General features: G+C 35.7%; 1 protein-coding gene across 1 annotated transcript in view; it reads right to left on the bottom strand.

The window, feature by feature from the left end:
- Positions 1-15,872, bottom strand: part of LOC111057107 — a 35,782-nt gene extending 19,910 nt beyond the window's left edge. Inside the window, exon 1 of the mRNA XM_039422761.1 lies at positions 15,548-15,872. Coding sequence (XP_039278695.1) covers positions 15,548-15,635 — 88 coding nt within the window. The 5' untranslated portion in view covers positions 15,636-15,872. The remainder of the gene's footprint in view (positions 1-15,547) is intronic.
- Between the last annotated feature and the right edge of the window lie 910 nt (positions 15,873-16,782).

Below are 16,782 nucleotides of genomic sequence, written 5' to 3'. Positions count from 1 at the left end.
TGCCCTGTTTGAAGCGTTACTCGAGGACCTTACAATGAAATATTTTGTCGAGATAAGAGTCTGGAGCTGGAGTCGAGAGTTGAGAGGAGAATAACAACATGGACCTACTTGATCGCGGCAGCAGCCTTCAGCCACGTGAAAAGGAGCGCTCGACTGAAAAATCGAAAATAAAAAGTTCGATGACGAGAGACGGTCTTCAAATTCCATCTGTCAGTGGCAAACTTTTGGCTCCCTTCAATTTCTAACCTCTAATGAAAAACTTTCGACTCGATTCAAGTGACGAGTCACGCGAAATGATGGAACATTCCATCTCCAGGCGATGAAGTTTAGGTTCTACTCCAAGCAACAACCTGAGAGCTTCTGTGTATGACTGATTTGCGGTGTGAGGGCACTGCTTTTCCGCTGAATTCAAATTCCAAAGTACAGGGAAATATTGTAAATGAGCGACTTGCTTTGTGAGCTATTATTCCGTAGTTCAGAATGTATTCTTCTTCAACTTTCTGGCCCAATTCCTTTCTTTAAACTCCACTTCCTCTCCAAAATCAATACATTGGTTCTGGGATTATTCTTTTTCTTATACATTCCCTTCTCAATTACTTGTCCTAAATCCAACCTCACTGAATTCAATTTTCCCTCCTCTGCTGGTTAAAAGAAAATAATTATTTAGCATTTGTGAGCATTCTCAATTTATAAGTATCAATGATAATCTTTTTCTGCTTAGCAGATGAAACATTCATTGGTAAGAAGGACTCCCTCCACATCTGCTTGGAATCATTCCAATAACCTTTATTTGGATATCATCACTTATCGGTGTTTACCATCACTATCAGTGAATATAACACCCCAAAAAATTAGATGAAGAGAAGGGTCACCTGAAATATGACTTGTGGCGCATAACTCCGTAACTGAGCCTTCGCCTATTACCCATTTTCTTCCCACTTTCCAGTCATGATATATAATATATCATATGGATTGGTAGCGCGCTAATATTCGGCAATTAAAATTACAAATTGGAAACGAAGCTACTTGCACTTGCACGTTGAATGGGGATCTGCCCTAATGGCGGGTAAAATTTATTTTGCTAAATGAATTGGTAGGGCTAGTTATACTTTGAATCGAATAGCCTTTGGAGAGCCTTAAGCATTCCTTCCCACTCCAAATTCATCATGGTCTATTTTGTATATGAAGTATACAGAGTCCAGACGTCCAGGAGTTGAAAAATTCTGGTGCATTCATTATATAATTCAAAAGACGCGATGGAAAGCTGAGGTGTACAACAGTGGAGAACTTGGCAGTGTCACGGAAGGGGTTGGTGGAGAGCTGACATAACAGACAGGTAATGAACCGGATTCAGTGGCCGTCGTTGTTTGAGAATAGTTTGAGCTGGAGATTGGAGATGAGCCCAGAACCGAGAGTCGGGTGCAGGGCGCTGGGATCAGTGCGAGCAAACTTTCTCGCTGACGCGCGTCGCTTGCGGTCTCTAGTGGCACCGCAACTTGGCCAAGATATTCCAACAGGCCGGAATGGGTCAGCCACCGAGTTCATTATCAAGATTGCCGTCGTGTGTTTCATACAAACTATTCCGCAACTTCTCAAGTCTCCACATCAACAAATTGGGAACATCTTCATCACAAACTGAACTCGAGCAAATGGGAAAGGAACAGATGTGGTTCACCAAGTACAATCAGTGTATGTGCAATGTAAGCATATTCCAGTGAGCCTAAAGGTGCGTACAGACTGTCGCTCTGCTCCGCAACCGAACGTCACTCCAGCAGAGCGATTGATGATCGTCCGGGGAGCAACAGTGGTTCGACCGGGGAACGCGAGAAGATCTAACATCTTCCGTAACGTTCATGATGGGTGCGTGGGCGGCGCGACTGTGGTTCGATGGAGGAACGAGGGCGGTACGAGGGAGGAGCGTGCTCGGTGCGGGTTGGAAGAGCGTATATGTGTACGCAGCTTAATATAGACTGTAGCGGACTATGAAAAGATACCAAATGAATGTATTAAGTATTGAAACGATATATGCATCAATAAATTCCTCAATAATATGCATGCAAATTGAAAGAGTTAACAATTTTATTTCCAACTCATTAAGTTTCATCCAATCGAGATATGCTACATTGTGTTATAGGACGAAATTGAATTGTGAGATAACAACTAGATTTCTATCTCCGTTGATTGAATATTAGAGGAAAGGAAATGCCTGTTTCTCGCTCTCTACAATTTGTGTTAACCTGTGCATGGATATTGTTGTACATTAATAATGAGTTATAATATTGATTGAACCATGAGCTGATCACAAATAGCTGGTAGTTTGTCAAATAAATATGAAAATCACAAATTCTTAAACATTAAATTATCATATTACATGGAAGTACTTGCATACAGAAACTATGTTTCTTGAAATATATCATAATATTATGTTCTGCTGTTCCCGTTCTTTCTAGGAAATCTAAACTCACACAGTGATAGTTATTTGATAATTCCTGCCACTTCAGCTTTCAAGTCTTCTCTCACTAGACACATCTAGCTAAAAAGACTAATTCTATCACACGAGGCTTTTCCAATGAATCTCTCGATACTGAAGCCATAGCCTCTTCCGAATATTCCCAAAAAGTAATTTTTCTGTCTCTCATTGAAGCAGTTCCTATCATTTTGAATGGACCTTGAGTTCTGTGATTATTGCAAGGGCCTTGTTGGAATCAGTACTGCCAGATCAAGAGTCTCCTGGATGGATGAGGCTAGCGAAATTTAATTAACTTGCTTCTGAGAATCTGTTCTGGTGGGCTCCAGGTGATCTCTCTCCCGAATTACATTTCGTCTCCAATGAGCAGAAGACTTACCGACAACATGACAGAAAGGTCACCAAGTAGATTACGGGACTTCCATTAGAGGGATTATGGTTTTTTCACGATCAAATTGAGCTCACTTGTTGCTGTGAAAAGATAATTTTGAAATTTTTCAATTCGTTCATGTCTTTTTCCTCATTCTAATCACTACGATTATTGATTGGATTAAGTTCAGTATTTGAGTTAATTTTTAGATTTCATCAATAATATTATTCTTGTTACATTCTCCTGAGAAATGTTCCATCATCCTTCTTATGAAAGACATGTTCGTCTGGAATCAAAATTATTATTTAATTTATGATAAGAATATTCGAAAGACGAGTATTTGAAATACTTGAAGGCGGAAGATCGATTGAAACTTTTAAATGAGCCTCCTAATGACAGACACCTTCCCAATTATTACGGAAATGAAACTTGAATATCAATTTCTGACTTTTTCATTCTATCCAATCACCGGGAATATTGCACTCCAGCTGCCATTAGGCACAGTATAAATCATAACATCACCATTCTCGTGGTAATCGTTATTTGTGCAGCTAGTGCGCAAAGTGACAGTCTGCTGCACCGAAAGAAACGTTTACGCCCGAGCCGTAGGCGAGGGAGGAATGGTTTCTTGAGTGCATCAGAGGAACTTTGCGCACGTATTTCACATTAAATTTTTCCTACAGTTACCATTGCATATGGAAAGTGTTTGATTATGGGTAGAATGATGGCTGAAATCCATCAAATGATTGTCTGTGTAATTTCATTATTGATAAAAACCTTAAATTATTTAAAATTGAATAATAATAATTAAATGGAAAAGTCCTATTAAGAATACAGATGAGAATTGAATATTAAATTTTATATCACTATTTGAAGTATTGATAATATGCTCAGTTATTGTATTTAAGTATCAGTATTATTATTATAATAAGAATTATAGAAGCTCAAAGCTCATAAGATAAATTATTTATCTCAAATCCACTGACGGCCAAACTCATACCCTGAGAATCAATATTTAATGTATCTAATATTGTTGGAATACTGAATTATGAATTCTTATTCAAAAAGCAGAAGCGAGACGGATGATTAAGCTATAGAAATCTCTAATATAATATGCTGATAGAAAAATCATGAAAATTATTAGTTGATGCTATTAAGCAGAATAAGAGTTTTAATCGAGCCATCTGTGATATTTTTCTCATATTGTGTTTGCATTTATTGTTTCATATATTATTTTTTGCGTATTGATTTCATTGCTATTATATATTTATTGATTGAATGGTGTACCTTCCGTTTATTATCCTGTCTTCATGCATGACCAATCTTGTACAAGTATTTTTTATTATAATTATTGACAAATTAATAAAATTATCAACCAACTATATTCTCCACCGGATAAGTTGGATAAATCAGCAAAATACAGTATCGATCACTAAATCTTCAGAAATAATACGTTCTCAAGATTTATCTAAATGGTTCAACCTAATCGCTAAAATCAAATTGACTGAAATTGACTGATCATAGAAAGTATAAGGAATTCTAATCAAAATACTGTCATTAATCACATTCGGTATTATCTCGCACCGCTGACCCCTTTGCCAGATGGTAGCGAGTTGAATTGATGTCAGTATCTTATTGTCTTGTGCAATATTTGAAGTCCTCATATTTATCTACCTCTTCAACATCTATAATTGTGGAGTCAGTCAATGCAGCGGTAAAGAATGCCGATTGATAAAGCAGCAGCAGTTTGCAGCGAATGATAGCAAAATTTGGTATAAGCTCCTCGAAGAGCTGGTAAGAATCATAATATGGTATTTCTATTTCAGCAGGCGCCAAAATATCAAAAGTATTCAAATTTCACATTCTTTACCGACAGACTGCCAGCTGGGCACTTGTAACCCCAAAAGGACGTTACATGGTGAATCACTTTTCATAATAAGGTCTTTTGAGTGTTATTGTTTGAAATCAAAAAGTTCTCTTAATAAAGTATATGATATGTAGGTGATTTCTTCCTAATCCTAATCGAAATCACCAAAATACAGTAATAAAAATACTAATAGAGTTCATAACAATGTACTACAAACATCAGGAAATACAGTCATTTAAATTCAGGTTAATAGCTTCCTCTTCAGAAATGATATCAAACAAAAATATCTTGATTCCTTCTAATAGGTACTCTACATTTCTACAAGAGTATACCGTTCATTTTCTTCCAACATTTATCAGTTCGAATTATAACCACCATCTTCCATTGCAAGAGAATCAAAAGGACTATTCTCAGTCACTCTACTAATATCACAATGATTTCAATGCTTTGATGAAAGCTTTCATCGATAATAACTTCCTAAATATTATAATCTGTGGCGTACCTTTAGTAGCGATTATTGGAGGTTAATATCCATCTTAAGGCGACAAGACTTGATACTCTCTCTCTTTACTTTTGAAGAAACTTCTAAAACGCAAGCAAACTAAACATGCTACTGCAACAGAAGGTTGCACAGCCAATAAAAGGAAAGACTTATGCCGGCCAAAAGCCTTAATAAATATGTAACACTACATAAGTTTAAGTTACTGAGAGACTACATATTTAGTTCTGTTAGCAGCAATGGACAGACGCTGAATGAAACCACTCCACTTCTCTCGTCTTGCCGTGGACAGATGTGAACGGCCATACTTGATTATTGCCACTCAACCAAAGTCAACTGTGATTGGAAGTTATTATTCTCTTGAAAATATTCATCAGAATCACCGCCAATAGAAAGAGACGGTACAACTACAATTTAAGATACATTCTCCCATCAAGTGACAGCAATTATCCAAAATCCTAACCAAATAAGGCATGATTGATAAATCAATCGAACACACATTCCTTGCCTTATAAGGTCATGAACCAAGCAGATGCTCCAGGAGAATCGTTGATTTTCTTAGTAGTGTGCCTTCCACGCACACAATAACAAAGTCGACACTACACAACGCAGAAAAGCAAAGCAGCGAAATAAATTTTCATAACAGACTAACTTCTCATGACAATCAGCATAATCCTCATCATTCATAATTGGAACAATATCCAGGGAAGCTTTGATATATTATTGTTTTTGTGAAAATAGATCATGATTCGCTTACAGTCCTCACTAATGAAAAATCAACTCAAAAGCACAGTTAGTAATTGTAATGATAATAATATCTACATAAAATTTCATTTAATTTCGTAAGCTGTGTAATTCCTTACCAGTGAGTAAAGATAGATTAGGGGTGGGGGGCGCTTTGTAATAATTTATTACTATCATAGTCCTCAAACTCCTAAATCCATAGGTCCACTTGCCAATATGCATGTGTAGCCTAGTACTCCACATTACTCCAAATCGTGCTCTCTCCAGATGACGAATTACCTTTGGGTTCAACTTCCATACTAGCCACCAACAATGGTCATAGACCTAGGAACAATATCTGAACCTTTCCAACAGCCTCTTTAGGCTACCTGTCCGCTACAGGTAGAAAATAAACTTGGATCCATTACAAACCTATAAGCTCAATTGCATAATAAATTTTCTCTTTTGAAATAATATTAATGAAATCCTACTTAAAACGGTAGAGTTTTCAATTGTGGGCACAAAATCTTATAATGGTCTAGTTTAGTCTAGGGTCTAGTCCATGTGCCAAGCTCGCTCATGTACTGACTCCTCGTCCAGTATGTATTGCCTCCTCTACCGAAAGCGGTACTCACGGTCTTGGCAACGGCTAGTGTACAATACTGCATTGTTGTAAACCAAATCTATTGTTCATAATCAATCAAGCTCAGCGTAAGGCTTGTGGTCTGTACGAGAGTTGGTATTAGGGCAACCGATTCCATTAGCTGATTGTGTGTGCCATGCGCGGGGTCTGCTGTTTGCATTGTCTGCTATTTCGTGAACCCTATGAGGAAATATATTCTCAGTTTACTTGTTTCAACAAGTTACATATAATGTCACGGTCTAAAAGGGTCGTAACAGAACAAACCTGAAAGTAATCATGAAATTATTGCTTCCAATGTAGGACAATAAAATATCACACCCACACAGCACGGTTATGTATCTGATAGGTATCGGATGCATATCGTTGAAACCTTCAATACATATCAGAAACGTACAGATAGATATCTGATGTATATCAGTTATGTCTCAGATAGGTAGAAATGTCTGCTTCTGTGATATGTACCAAACAAGTATCAGCAATACATAACAGATATGTATCACTGATACTTGCTGATACATATCACAAAGGTCGATATTTCTACCTATCTGATACATCACTGATTTATATCAGATATGTATTCATACTTTTCTGATATGTAGGCTATACAATTTACATATCATATACCTGTCAGATGTGTATCACAATGTATGATATTATCTACTTTACTTTTCTCATTCTATTTTGTTCAATTTCATTGCTTAGAATCAGCTTACTAACCGTCTATCAAGAGGCTTACAGATTTGTCAATATTTATAAATATTAAATATATATAATACCAGCCGTCAATCTAGCTTCGCTCGCCATATCCGTCTAGCAAGGGGGCACCGCCCCCTGGACCCCCGTCTGGATCGTCCAAGAATTAGATCAGCAGGCTCGCTTCGCTCGCCTGCATTTTTCATTTGGGCATTTTTATCATATGTTAGGACAATCCAGTCGGGGGTCCAGACTAAACGTCTGGCTAAACGGATATGGCGAGCGAAGCGAGCCTGACGGCTAGTAATATAATATTCCCAGGATTGAAGTAGCAGTGCCCAATCAATTTTTCCGCGATAAATGCATTGAAATCTTCAACTTGGTACCAAACCAACAAAGTCAACTCAACTTAATGCCAACCTGACAAAACTATTGATTTAGTTGCCAGTCAATAACTGTTTCGAAGAGGTACTCTATCTAGATTATAGTTCTATAGTAACATATTATATATGATATGGAAATATCAATTATAATTAAGAGATTGGGAGAAGAAGAATATACATGCTAAAAGACGAACTTCAAGCCCTCAAAAACCACCCTTAGAGTTAAAATATTGCCAAAAGATTTCTTAGTGCGCCTCTAAAGGGCCAACTGAACATACCTACCAAATTTGAACGTTTTTGGTCCGGTAGATTTTTAGTTCTGCGAGTGAGTGAGTGAGTGAGTGAGTCAGTCAGTCAGTCAGTCAGTCAGTGAGTGAGTGCCATTTCGCTTTTATATATATAGATTAATATTAATATATATATATAAGCATATAAGCTTGCTTGTTGGAGAATACTTGAATCTTCAGGCCTACAACTTTTACGAATTAATTTCCACATTACTGAAATCCATCAAGTGTGAATATTCCAGAAGTACACAATCATTCTCATACTGACTTCATTGTTGTGATGATAGCAATGACTCCACGAACTTATTGAGTATACTTAGACATTTCGCGGTTTGATAACCATTTTGCTTGTTTAGGTGTAAGTGCATAGGTGCAAGTGGAGGTCGATCAGACTGTAAATATTGGAACAAATAGATATTGTGTTTTCAATGTCGAAATTGTTGACAGCTCACTATTCCTAGTTCCACCAACTATAAACTCACCTGTATCACGATTGCCGTATCATTCATTCATCATCAATTAATAGTATTTTTGAAAAGTCCAGTATGCAGATTATAGCTGGAAATTCAACGACTCTTTGCCTTGTTCATATCAATACGATCCCATGCAAGAAAAGCGAGAATTTTAAAACTAGAGTGAGATGGTTGAGATCGTCATTCAAATCGCAGTGATGTACACACGGCTTCGTCTTATCATTCCAAATCCGAACTTAGTGAGTGAACTCCGGCCTCCTAAATCTAAATAAAGGCAGTGATTTTATTCTATCATAGTCAAGTTCCATATACGATTAACATGATTTTTTATAATTAAATATATTTTGATTAAGAATACATTCAATGATACAAATCAAATCAATTGGATCATTTGAAGAAAAAGAGTGATAAAAATGCTGATAGAAGAAAAAGAAAGGTGCAAGTGCAAAATAAATCATTTTGGAAATTCCCCACAAAGAGGAAAGAAAAATTTCAAAAGGCAAGGAGGGCAAAGAATATTGATTATAAAAATATATAACGAAAGTAACTGGAATATAAAATGATGATGTCATGAAAAGAGCAAACTATTATGGTTGTATTGAAATACTAGACACTATTATTTTAAGGAACGCTACATCCACATTCGACATATTTTGAATTTTTTTGAAAAAATGTATCATATAGTTAATAAATTTGAAATTATATGTCAGCATCAACAAAATCACTCTCTTCATTGTGAATCTATAGCTACAATCCAAGATCACTTCACTATGAAGAAGCTGAGAGGAAATCATTTAGCAAAATGTCAGACAAACTGACACTGAAGAGACAGAAATAGGAATTCAGGACATGTCCATTGTCCATTTATACAATGATTGGTGGTGGAGTTTAATGAGAGATATCTCCTCGAAATAACTTTTACAAACGCATGAACACTTAATTCTGTATGAAAGCTTAAGTAATTTTCCTTATTGCGTTATATGAGTTTGAGATGGAATTCAGTTATTTGACTGATAATATCTCTAACTGATCAACTGACACTTGAAATCCAGTACTGAAGTACTTAACGTCACTTCAGCTACGAAATTGGCTGTTCAATTGTTCATCAGCTCACTTCAGCTTTCGCTCGATTGCCAATAATTGGATATCTCAAACCATTCCGTTACAGTATTGATTGACAGGTAATCAGATACTGTATCCTCATTGCAAACTGACTACCTCAAAGATGACATTCGACGATGGAATTTCATTGGAAAATGTCACAATTTGCCCATTCATTGCAGATGGAATTGACTGGATTTACGTATTAAGATAAAAAATAATCTATAACAATATCAAGTGATCCTTATTAAGTCATGAATGGAGATATTAATATTCAGCTTCTTTCATTACATTACCAAATAGAATATCATGAGAATGAACCTCACTCGAATATACTATAAAAGATCTTCCAGTTTTCAATAGAGAGAATATTAACAGAAATCCAAGAGTCCCAAGAGCTCATAATTTCCAGATAAATTTTATCCTCTTTCCAAGTAGGACACTTCATACGTGCAGCAATTCAATTTCATTTGTTGAGAGGTTTCTGAATGGATATGATTTTTGTATCGTTCAGACAATGACATATCCAGTGAAAACTTGATAGAAGAGATCTTCCAATTGGAGTTGATACCTTTGAGATATATCAGATTCCTGTCTTCTTTTTAAGATACAAATGACTATCAACTCTGTCAGCTTATCAACTGAATACTCTTGTGTGATCCCTTGTTACAAAAAACCAACACGTCATCTCTTCATTATTCACGTGGAAAACTTTCCTTTCTGTCATCAATGAAATTGGAAATATTTTGTCCAGATATGAAATCCAACTTTCACGAGAGAGATTCATCCAATTATTCCTGTGGACCCTTTCCGTCATTGAAATAAAAGGATTATCTTCATTTTTCAATGAATGAAGATAGTGGGCTGCGGACCCGCTATCACCACCACTGTTGTTTATTCTATGATACAAATCTCCATGGGGGGAATGGTATCATGACACCCTTTTCAAATCCATGGGTGGAAGTCGATGACATCAAATTACAAAAGACGATTTCAAAATTTTTATCAAGATATTCAAGAGAAAAGATTTCAGTTTTTTTTCTGAACTGACTAGGTGTAGCACTCTCTTGAATCTCATGTATAGAACATTATATCATACTCATGTACCACGGACTTCTCTCCAGTAAACTGAGTCTCTCACCTAGATCAATTAGATCTCTAAACCGTGTATGATTGATATGTGTCCATCACACATCTTTCTCCAAAAATATTATTTTTACCAGAACAGGAAGGGCTAGCTCTATTGATCTATTGAATGAATAACTGTAGCAGTAGATAGGCTATATTCACTGAATATGGGTCTGCAAGAGCTAGTATCTGAAAATTTCAGATAGGCCGTCTCATAATTTTTTCTCAAGCCACAAACTCTGTTCTCTTGCAATAAGAGACTATCAAAATTGAAGCGGTATTGAAAATATGAATGATCAACTAGTACATAAAATGTTGTTGTCAATAGCCCTGTAGACTGTCTTATCAACTACAAATGCAGCTCTACTCAGTTTCTATAATGTTGAGAAGAGTGTGATTTCCCCATCAAATTATTATTTAGACATAGACTTGAGTCCGTTAATTGTTGAAATTTAAGTTCCACATTGCCATTTCAATTGGCAGCTCATGTTGGATTCCAGATGATAGAATACTTATAGATTATGAGGAGGATGGAATATTTGATGCTCATCACTCAGTGAAATCATTCCTCTTGAAGAAATTATATCATCTTCCATAAGAATTTTGTGATGAACAAGCGATTGGAGAATGATATCTGAATTGGTCAATGAATATATATCATGAAGATGAAATTTTGACAGATGTTGGGCTGCAAGGATAGATATCAAGAATTCAAGTCCTCCCATTTTGTCAAGAAGAGAAACAAGAATATTCAAAAATAGAAGAATGCTTAGAATGCCCTTGTACAAAAATCTACCATTATTTTCTTTCCTTGAGAAACGAAAGACCACTTCTAATAAAACTCAAGTATCAATTTGTAGTGAGACTGATGGAGTGCTCGTTTTGAACAAACAATTCTCTTTTCTTCTTTCAATGGAATTCGAATTTGAATCGATAGGGACTATTGATTCCGATTCCGAACTCTAATGGCTGTTTAATGTAGAAAGTATTATTCTCTAGAATTGGTTTCCAACCAGGAATATAATTGAAAGACTGCCTTCAAATTCAAGTTGGATGAGCTAAGTGTGAAAACATACTTAACCTTCTAGAGGTTCATGTTATTAACAGGAAATGGAACTCTGAGAGAATAATAAATAATGAATAGATTGTTTGATTTTCAAATCTAGGGACTGAAGTTGAATGAAGAAGAAATAATATATTGTATTACTTATGTACTTTGGTACACTAAGACTTAGGTTAGTTCCATCTCAACCTTTCATTCAAAATTTATCCATATTGAAATAATAATAATATCATATTATGAGGGGGTCAGAATACAACGGGTCCAAGTGACATTTTTCATTTTTTTGAGTTAGCTACAGTAATCGATAGCTGAAAGTGGTAAAAATCTAGTATACAAGATGTATAAGCGTAAGTCTGATCAGTGCTGACATCTAGTGTAAAATTTTCAAACTACATTTTCAAACAGCTGTTTATTTGATTAAACAAGGGGTTCAAGTGACTTCGATCCCTTGTTTACAGGACAACGGTTGCTCGTATCCATCAAACTAAATTTAATCTTGATTAAGCCATGTCACCAAGCAAAAGATACATCAAAAACCAATTATCGAATCCTATAATATTGCAATGAGGTCATTAATCATTGTTCAATTGCTGGTAAATTTGATTGATTTATGTGTAGCTAGACAATAGAGTTTTGTATGGTAAACAAGGGGTACAAGTGATACTTCTTATTATTCAGCTGATAATTGAGAAAGGAGAGTAATTTGAGACATGAAACTGTACGTTTGATTTGGTAAAAGTATACTGAATAGGAATAGGTGAATATCATTTCTATATCCATTTCATAAATGAAGAATTAATCAATGTACGTGAACTTTAGGCTCAATTTTCCCGAAACTAACAGTATGTCTCTTGGACCCCTTGTATTATAACCCCTTCATTCGATATTTGATGAATCAACGGATAAAGGGACGAAGGGTAACTCAATGATTATCAAAACTTGAATTTTGTGTAAAATTTCCATTGTAGGAACGGTAATATACTGTTTCATTGTTTTTGATCGTACATTATATGGGGATTGCCTCTTAAAAGAGCGGTAGTTCACTATCCGACTGGTGGTCCAACAATGTCTGACCTGCAGTAGGACCACTAGTAGGATCTATCAAAACTCACACTCCGATTGTTTGTCCATGAGCTAGTATGATTGACGTTTTAATTCGACTCGGATTGAGCGGCTAACCTTCGGGTGTCGATTGTATTAGACCTTCAGTTGATCCAACACGTCCGGCTAGACAACCAACATCCAACATCAACAACCCCATTAGCGATTCCAAGGAGAATCCAATATTGAAGTTGGACAAGAAGTAATATGACCCGCTCCACATATGATATAATATATAATGAAAATATCAATACGTAATATATGTATTTGATACGTAATACATAATCAAAATATAATGAGATGAAATTACTCTTTTCATAGTTTGTTCTTCTCATAATGAAGTGTATTCTTTGATTGCGATAAAGTGTATTTTTTGGCATAGGAAGTGAACATGTTACATACGAGTTTCATTTTATTTAGATAGATTTGATAGGTTATCAATAATTCAGATCAACTTCATTCAACTAACTTATTAAAAAGGATTCGACGTCAGCATCTTACGTGCAACGATTCGGCTATTGCCTGTTACGACTTACAAACTGCTCATAGTTATTTGAATCGAAGTATATAAATCTACATTTCATACATAACATGGTACATAAAATATTTATTGTCATCTTACGTGGTCTTCCAATAATAGATGTTCTGCCTTCTGGTATATAATACAGTAGCTGTGAGGGAAACGTTTCTCCAAACATTCTTTGTATATGCTCTTCGTATATTCTTTGTATATCCATTATATTCATTATATTCATTGTAGTATCAGTCTTTGTATATTCTATGCTCCTTCCATTGAATGCAGTAATCTCCAATTCCTCAATTTTAGTAGTATATTTTCTCAATAATATTGTATATTTTATATTGTATAATTTCTCAATTCCAATCGTATATTTCCATCTCTGATCGGATATCGCCATTTCCAAAAAGATCTCTTCCATCGCAGACCTAGTTCCGTGAAGGAATCGCTACTCTGCCGCGTGCACTTATCTACTCTCATGTGGTCCCGTTGTTACCCACGACTCACTACTGTAGAGAAGGACAGGATCAGCCTTTTTTTTACTTTTCCTTTCATAAAATTCCATTAGAGTATTTATTCGTTCATTGCTCCCCAAGGTTTTGTTAATGCTGCTAACATACCTCTTGGAAATTTCCAATTTCCTTTTCAATGTCCAAGTCTCCTGTACAACGATTGGTCGTTTTAGAATATTTATATTATGATCGATATCTACAGACTTCACCTCACTATTGAATTAATGAAATGACTGAATTACTGTTCAATTTCATGTTATAAATCTCGAAATTTGAAGATTTGGTTCTAAATTGTCCCATCAAATTTCTATAAATATAATCATAAGGAGGTCCTTATCATTTGACTTATTTCTATCACTGGTCTCGACCTTCTACATTAATACTATACGGTTGCTGTATGAGAATCTGACAAGTATCTGCTCAATTATGGGTCAGGATTTATTTATTATTCAATTTTCAATGGATTCAAAATTCAAGTCCCAAAATTATTCTCTGCGTGGACCAAGGTTTGCATGATTTTCCTGATGCTATCATAGCAGAGTATTGTGATTGATACTTGGATTGTAATGGAAACTTGAATTGTATAATACTGTACATTAATACACGTGTCACAGTAACATACAACAACAGAGATAAGAACGTTCGAACTCCACCCCTTGGGTCCTCTTTAGTTTCTCTCACCAAGCAAACATGACTTTGGCTTCATGTGGTACCATTGCAAGTTTCTCACAATCTCCTGTTAATTCTGATAAATAAAATGGATGATGACGTGTGTGTTGTGGAACTCCAGTCTTAGCTGTCTCTATGAAATTCTGAACTATCATGAAATGCTCCTGAATTTTCAAATTTATAATACAAGTATGAACATTCCATTATGATACCAGTAGAGTGGAATACAAACCATATTCCTGCTACACATGGTTCACTTACATAGCTACTTGCTCTATCACAGCATAGTGACTTTGAGATTCCATGTATTTCCACATCCTCTCTGTGGAACTCATTTGGATAAAAGTATTGACTTGTGATGACAAAGTAATCACTTCTTCCGCCTCTCACGAATCATAGACCTACATTCTCACAGCTCAATCTTTTTTTATGAATGAAGATTAAATTAATTTATCTAGCTCTAGAAATGTCCTCGTTGTTGTACCCAATGAGTTGAATTCTACCTATGGTGGGGTATATAATATATAATCAATAGTATTATTATTCTCATTGCTTATTGTGACTGAGAAAATTGAGAAAACGTTTATTTATATCATGACATAATGATATCATTATGTCAGATCCCCACATTATGGAATGTACAATACTAATAAGACTTCTCCATCTAGTTAAACGTTGAACCAAGTGATAAAAGCATCATCAATCATAGTATTTTTCTTAGTTTCATCAATCATTAATCATTATGAAGAGTGGATAGTCGAAAGAATTATTCATAATCCTAGTCGGCAAGGGTGGTGGTTGCAGGTTGATAAATTATAACTGGGATCCATGAAGGCTGGAACTCATTATTATCAGTAGTAATAGATATCACAAAATAGGGTAACAATACTAAACAATCTAAGATTCGGCTCAAACTTACAATCTACTGATAGATCGTTTGTTTTATTCAAATTGAGCCAGTTACAAATTGTGATTTATCTTGATACTTTCTTTACATGCATAAATTGAATACTCCTGGGATGTGAAGATGTAGAAATTCACTTGAACTCACCTCTGGATGGCAGAGCGCTGCAACCAAAATCCAGGGTTAGCAGAATAGAACAAACAACAGTTACGATCAAGTTTGTGACAGACAGCATTGCATAAAAAATCCTCTTGCCGTGTTGTTCGTATAAAATGTCACAGTCTAGATGTTTTCAAGCGAAGCAAATTACATTCATCCGAAAAAACGAGCTAACCCTGTAGAGTGTGATTTTCGCAACTCCGAGCGGCATCCCTACCGAGTTAGGCTCAATCGGCGCGTGAAGGACGTGACTTGGCGTGCGTGAGTCAGAAGAAACAGCCCGATGACCGATACGAACCAAGTCACGCGTCTGACTGAAGCAGCTCTCTGCCCTTATCACGCTGCAAAGTTTTCTCAGCGTCCTTGTCTGCGCGTGCGTGCTCAATATTCTATTCTTGCGCATTAGGTACTTGATTAAATTTCTAAGATATATGGGGAATAGAATTACGCTTATTGCAACTAGCTCTCTATAGTCAACCGCACGAAAATAGTCCGATGGAAATTGAAAATGCTGATTACCTCCTCCCCCGCAACAAGTGACGTTTGATCAATGAAACGATTCGTCAGGTGTGTTGAGTCATTCATAATCAGCTGAGGACAACTTCAATCGACTCTTATTCGACAACGTTGGACTCAACTGTTCCAATTTTCATCGGACTATTTTCATGCGGTTGACTACAGTTGTACCTCAGAAACAAAATAATTGTATTTTTCGAAAACCAAAGCAATGTTCTGTTTCACCAGTATTTGATTGAGAAGAAACTAACTTTTCGATTTGGAATTGCCGTGATCATGATAAATTATTTCCTATTCTTCGACATATTATTATTATATCACTCTACAATATAAATTTGGCCGTATCAATATTATTAAATAGCCTTAGGGCCTATAGCGTGTAAATATTGGGTAGAATAACAGCTTCAATAGTGCAAGCTTCAAGAAAAAGATTGTATTCAAGAACCGAGTTACACGATTATGTGCTTATATACCTTGATACTATAACAGATAATTATGATCATTTGAATACTTATCATTTCACAACACAATATTCTGGGGGAATATTGCGAGAAGGAGAGCAGAGTAAACAATGTAAGATCTCCAAAAATATTAGAGTCATTAGACTGATTATGGAGATAAAACTCCACACTTTATTTATCCATGTATTGATGTATTGTACCATGTTCGTATATTTTATTTATTCATTTGTAAAGTTTTTTCTGTAT

The sequence above is a fragment of the Nilaparvata lugens genome, chromosome 3, assembly GCF_014356525.2.
Source record: "Nilaparvata lugens isolate BPH chromosome 3, ASM1435652v1, whole genome shotgun sequence".
In the NCBI taxonomy this organism is placed as follows: Eukaryota; Metazoa; Arthropoda; class Insecta; order Hemiptera; family Delphacidae; genus Nilaparvata; species Nilaparvata lugens.
Note: the sequence above shows the minus strand (reverse complement) of the source record. Positions and strands in the feature narration are given on the sequence as shown.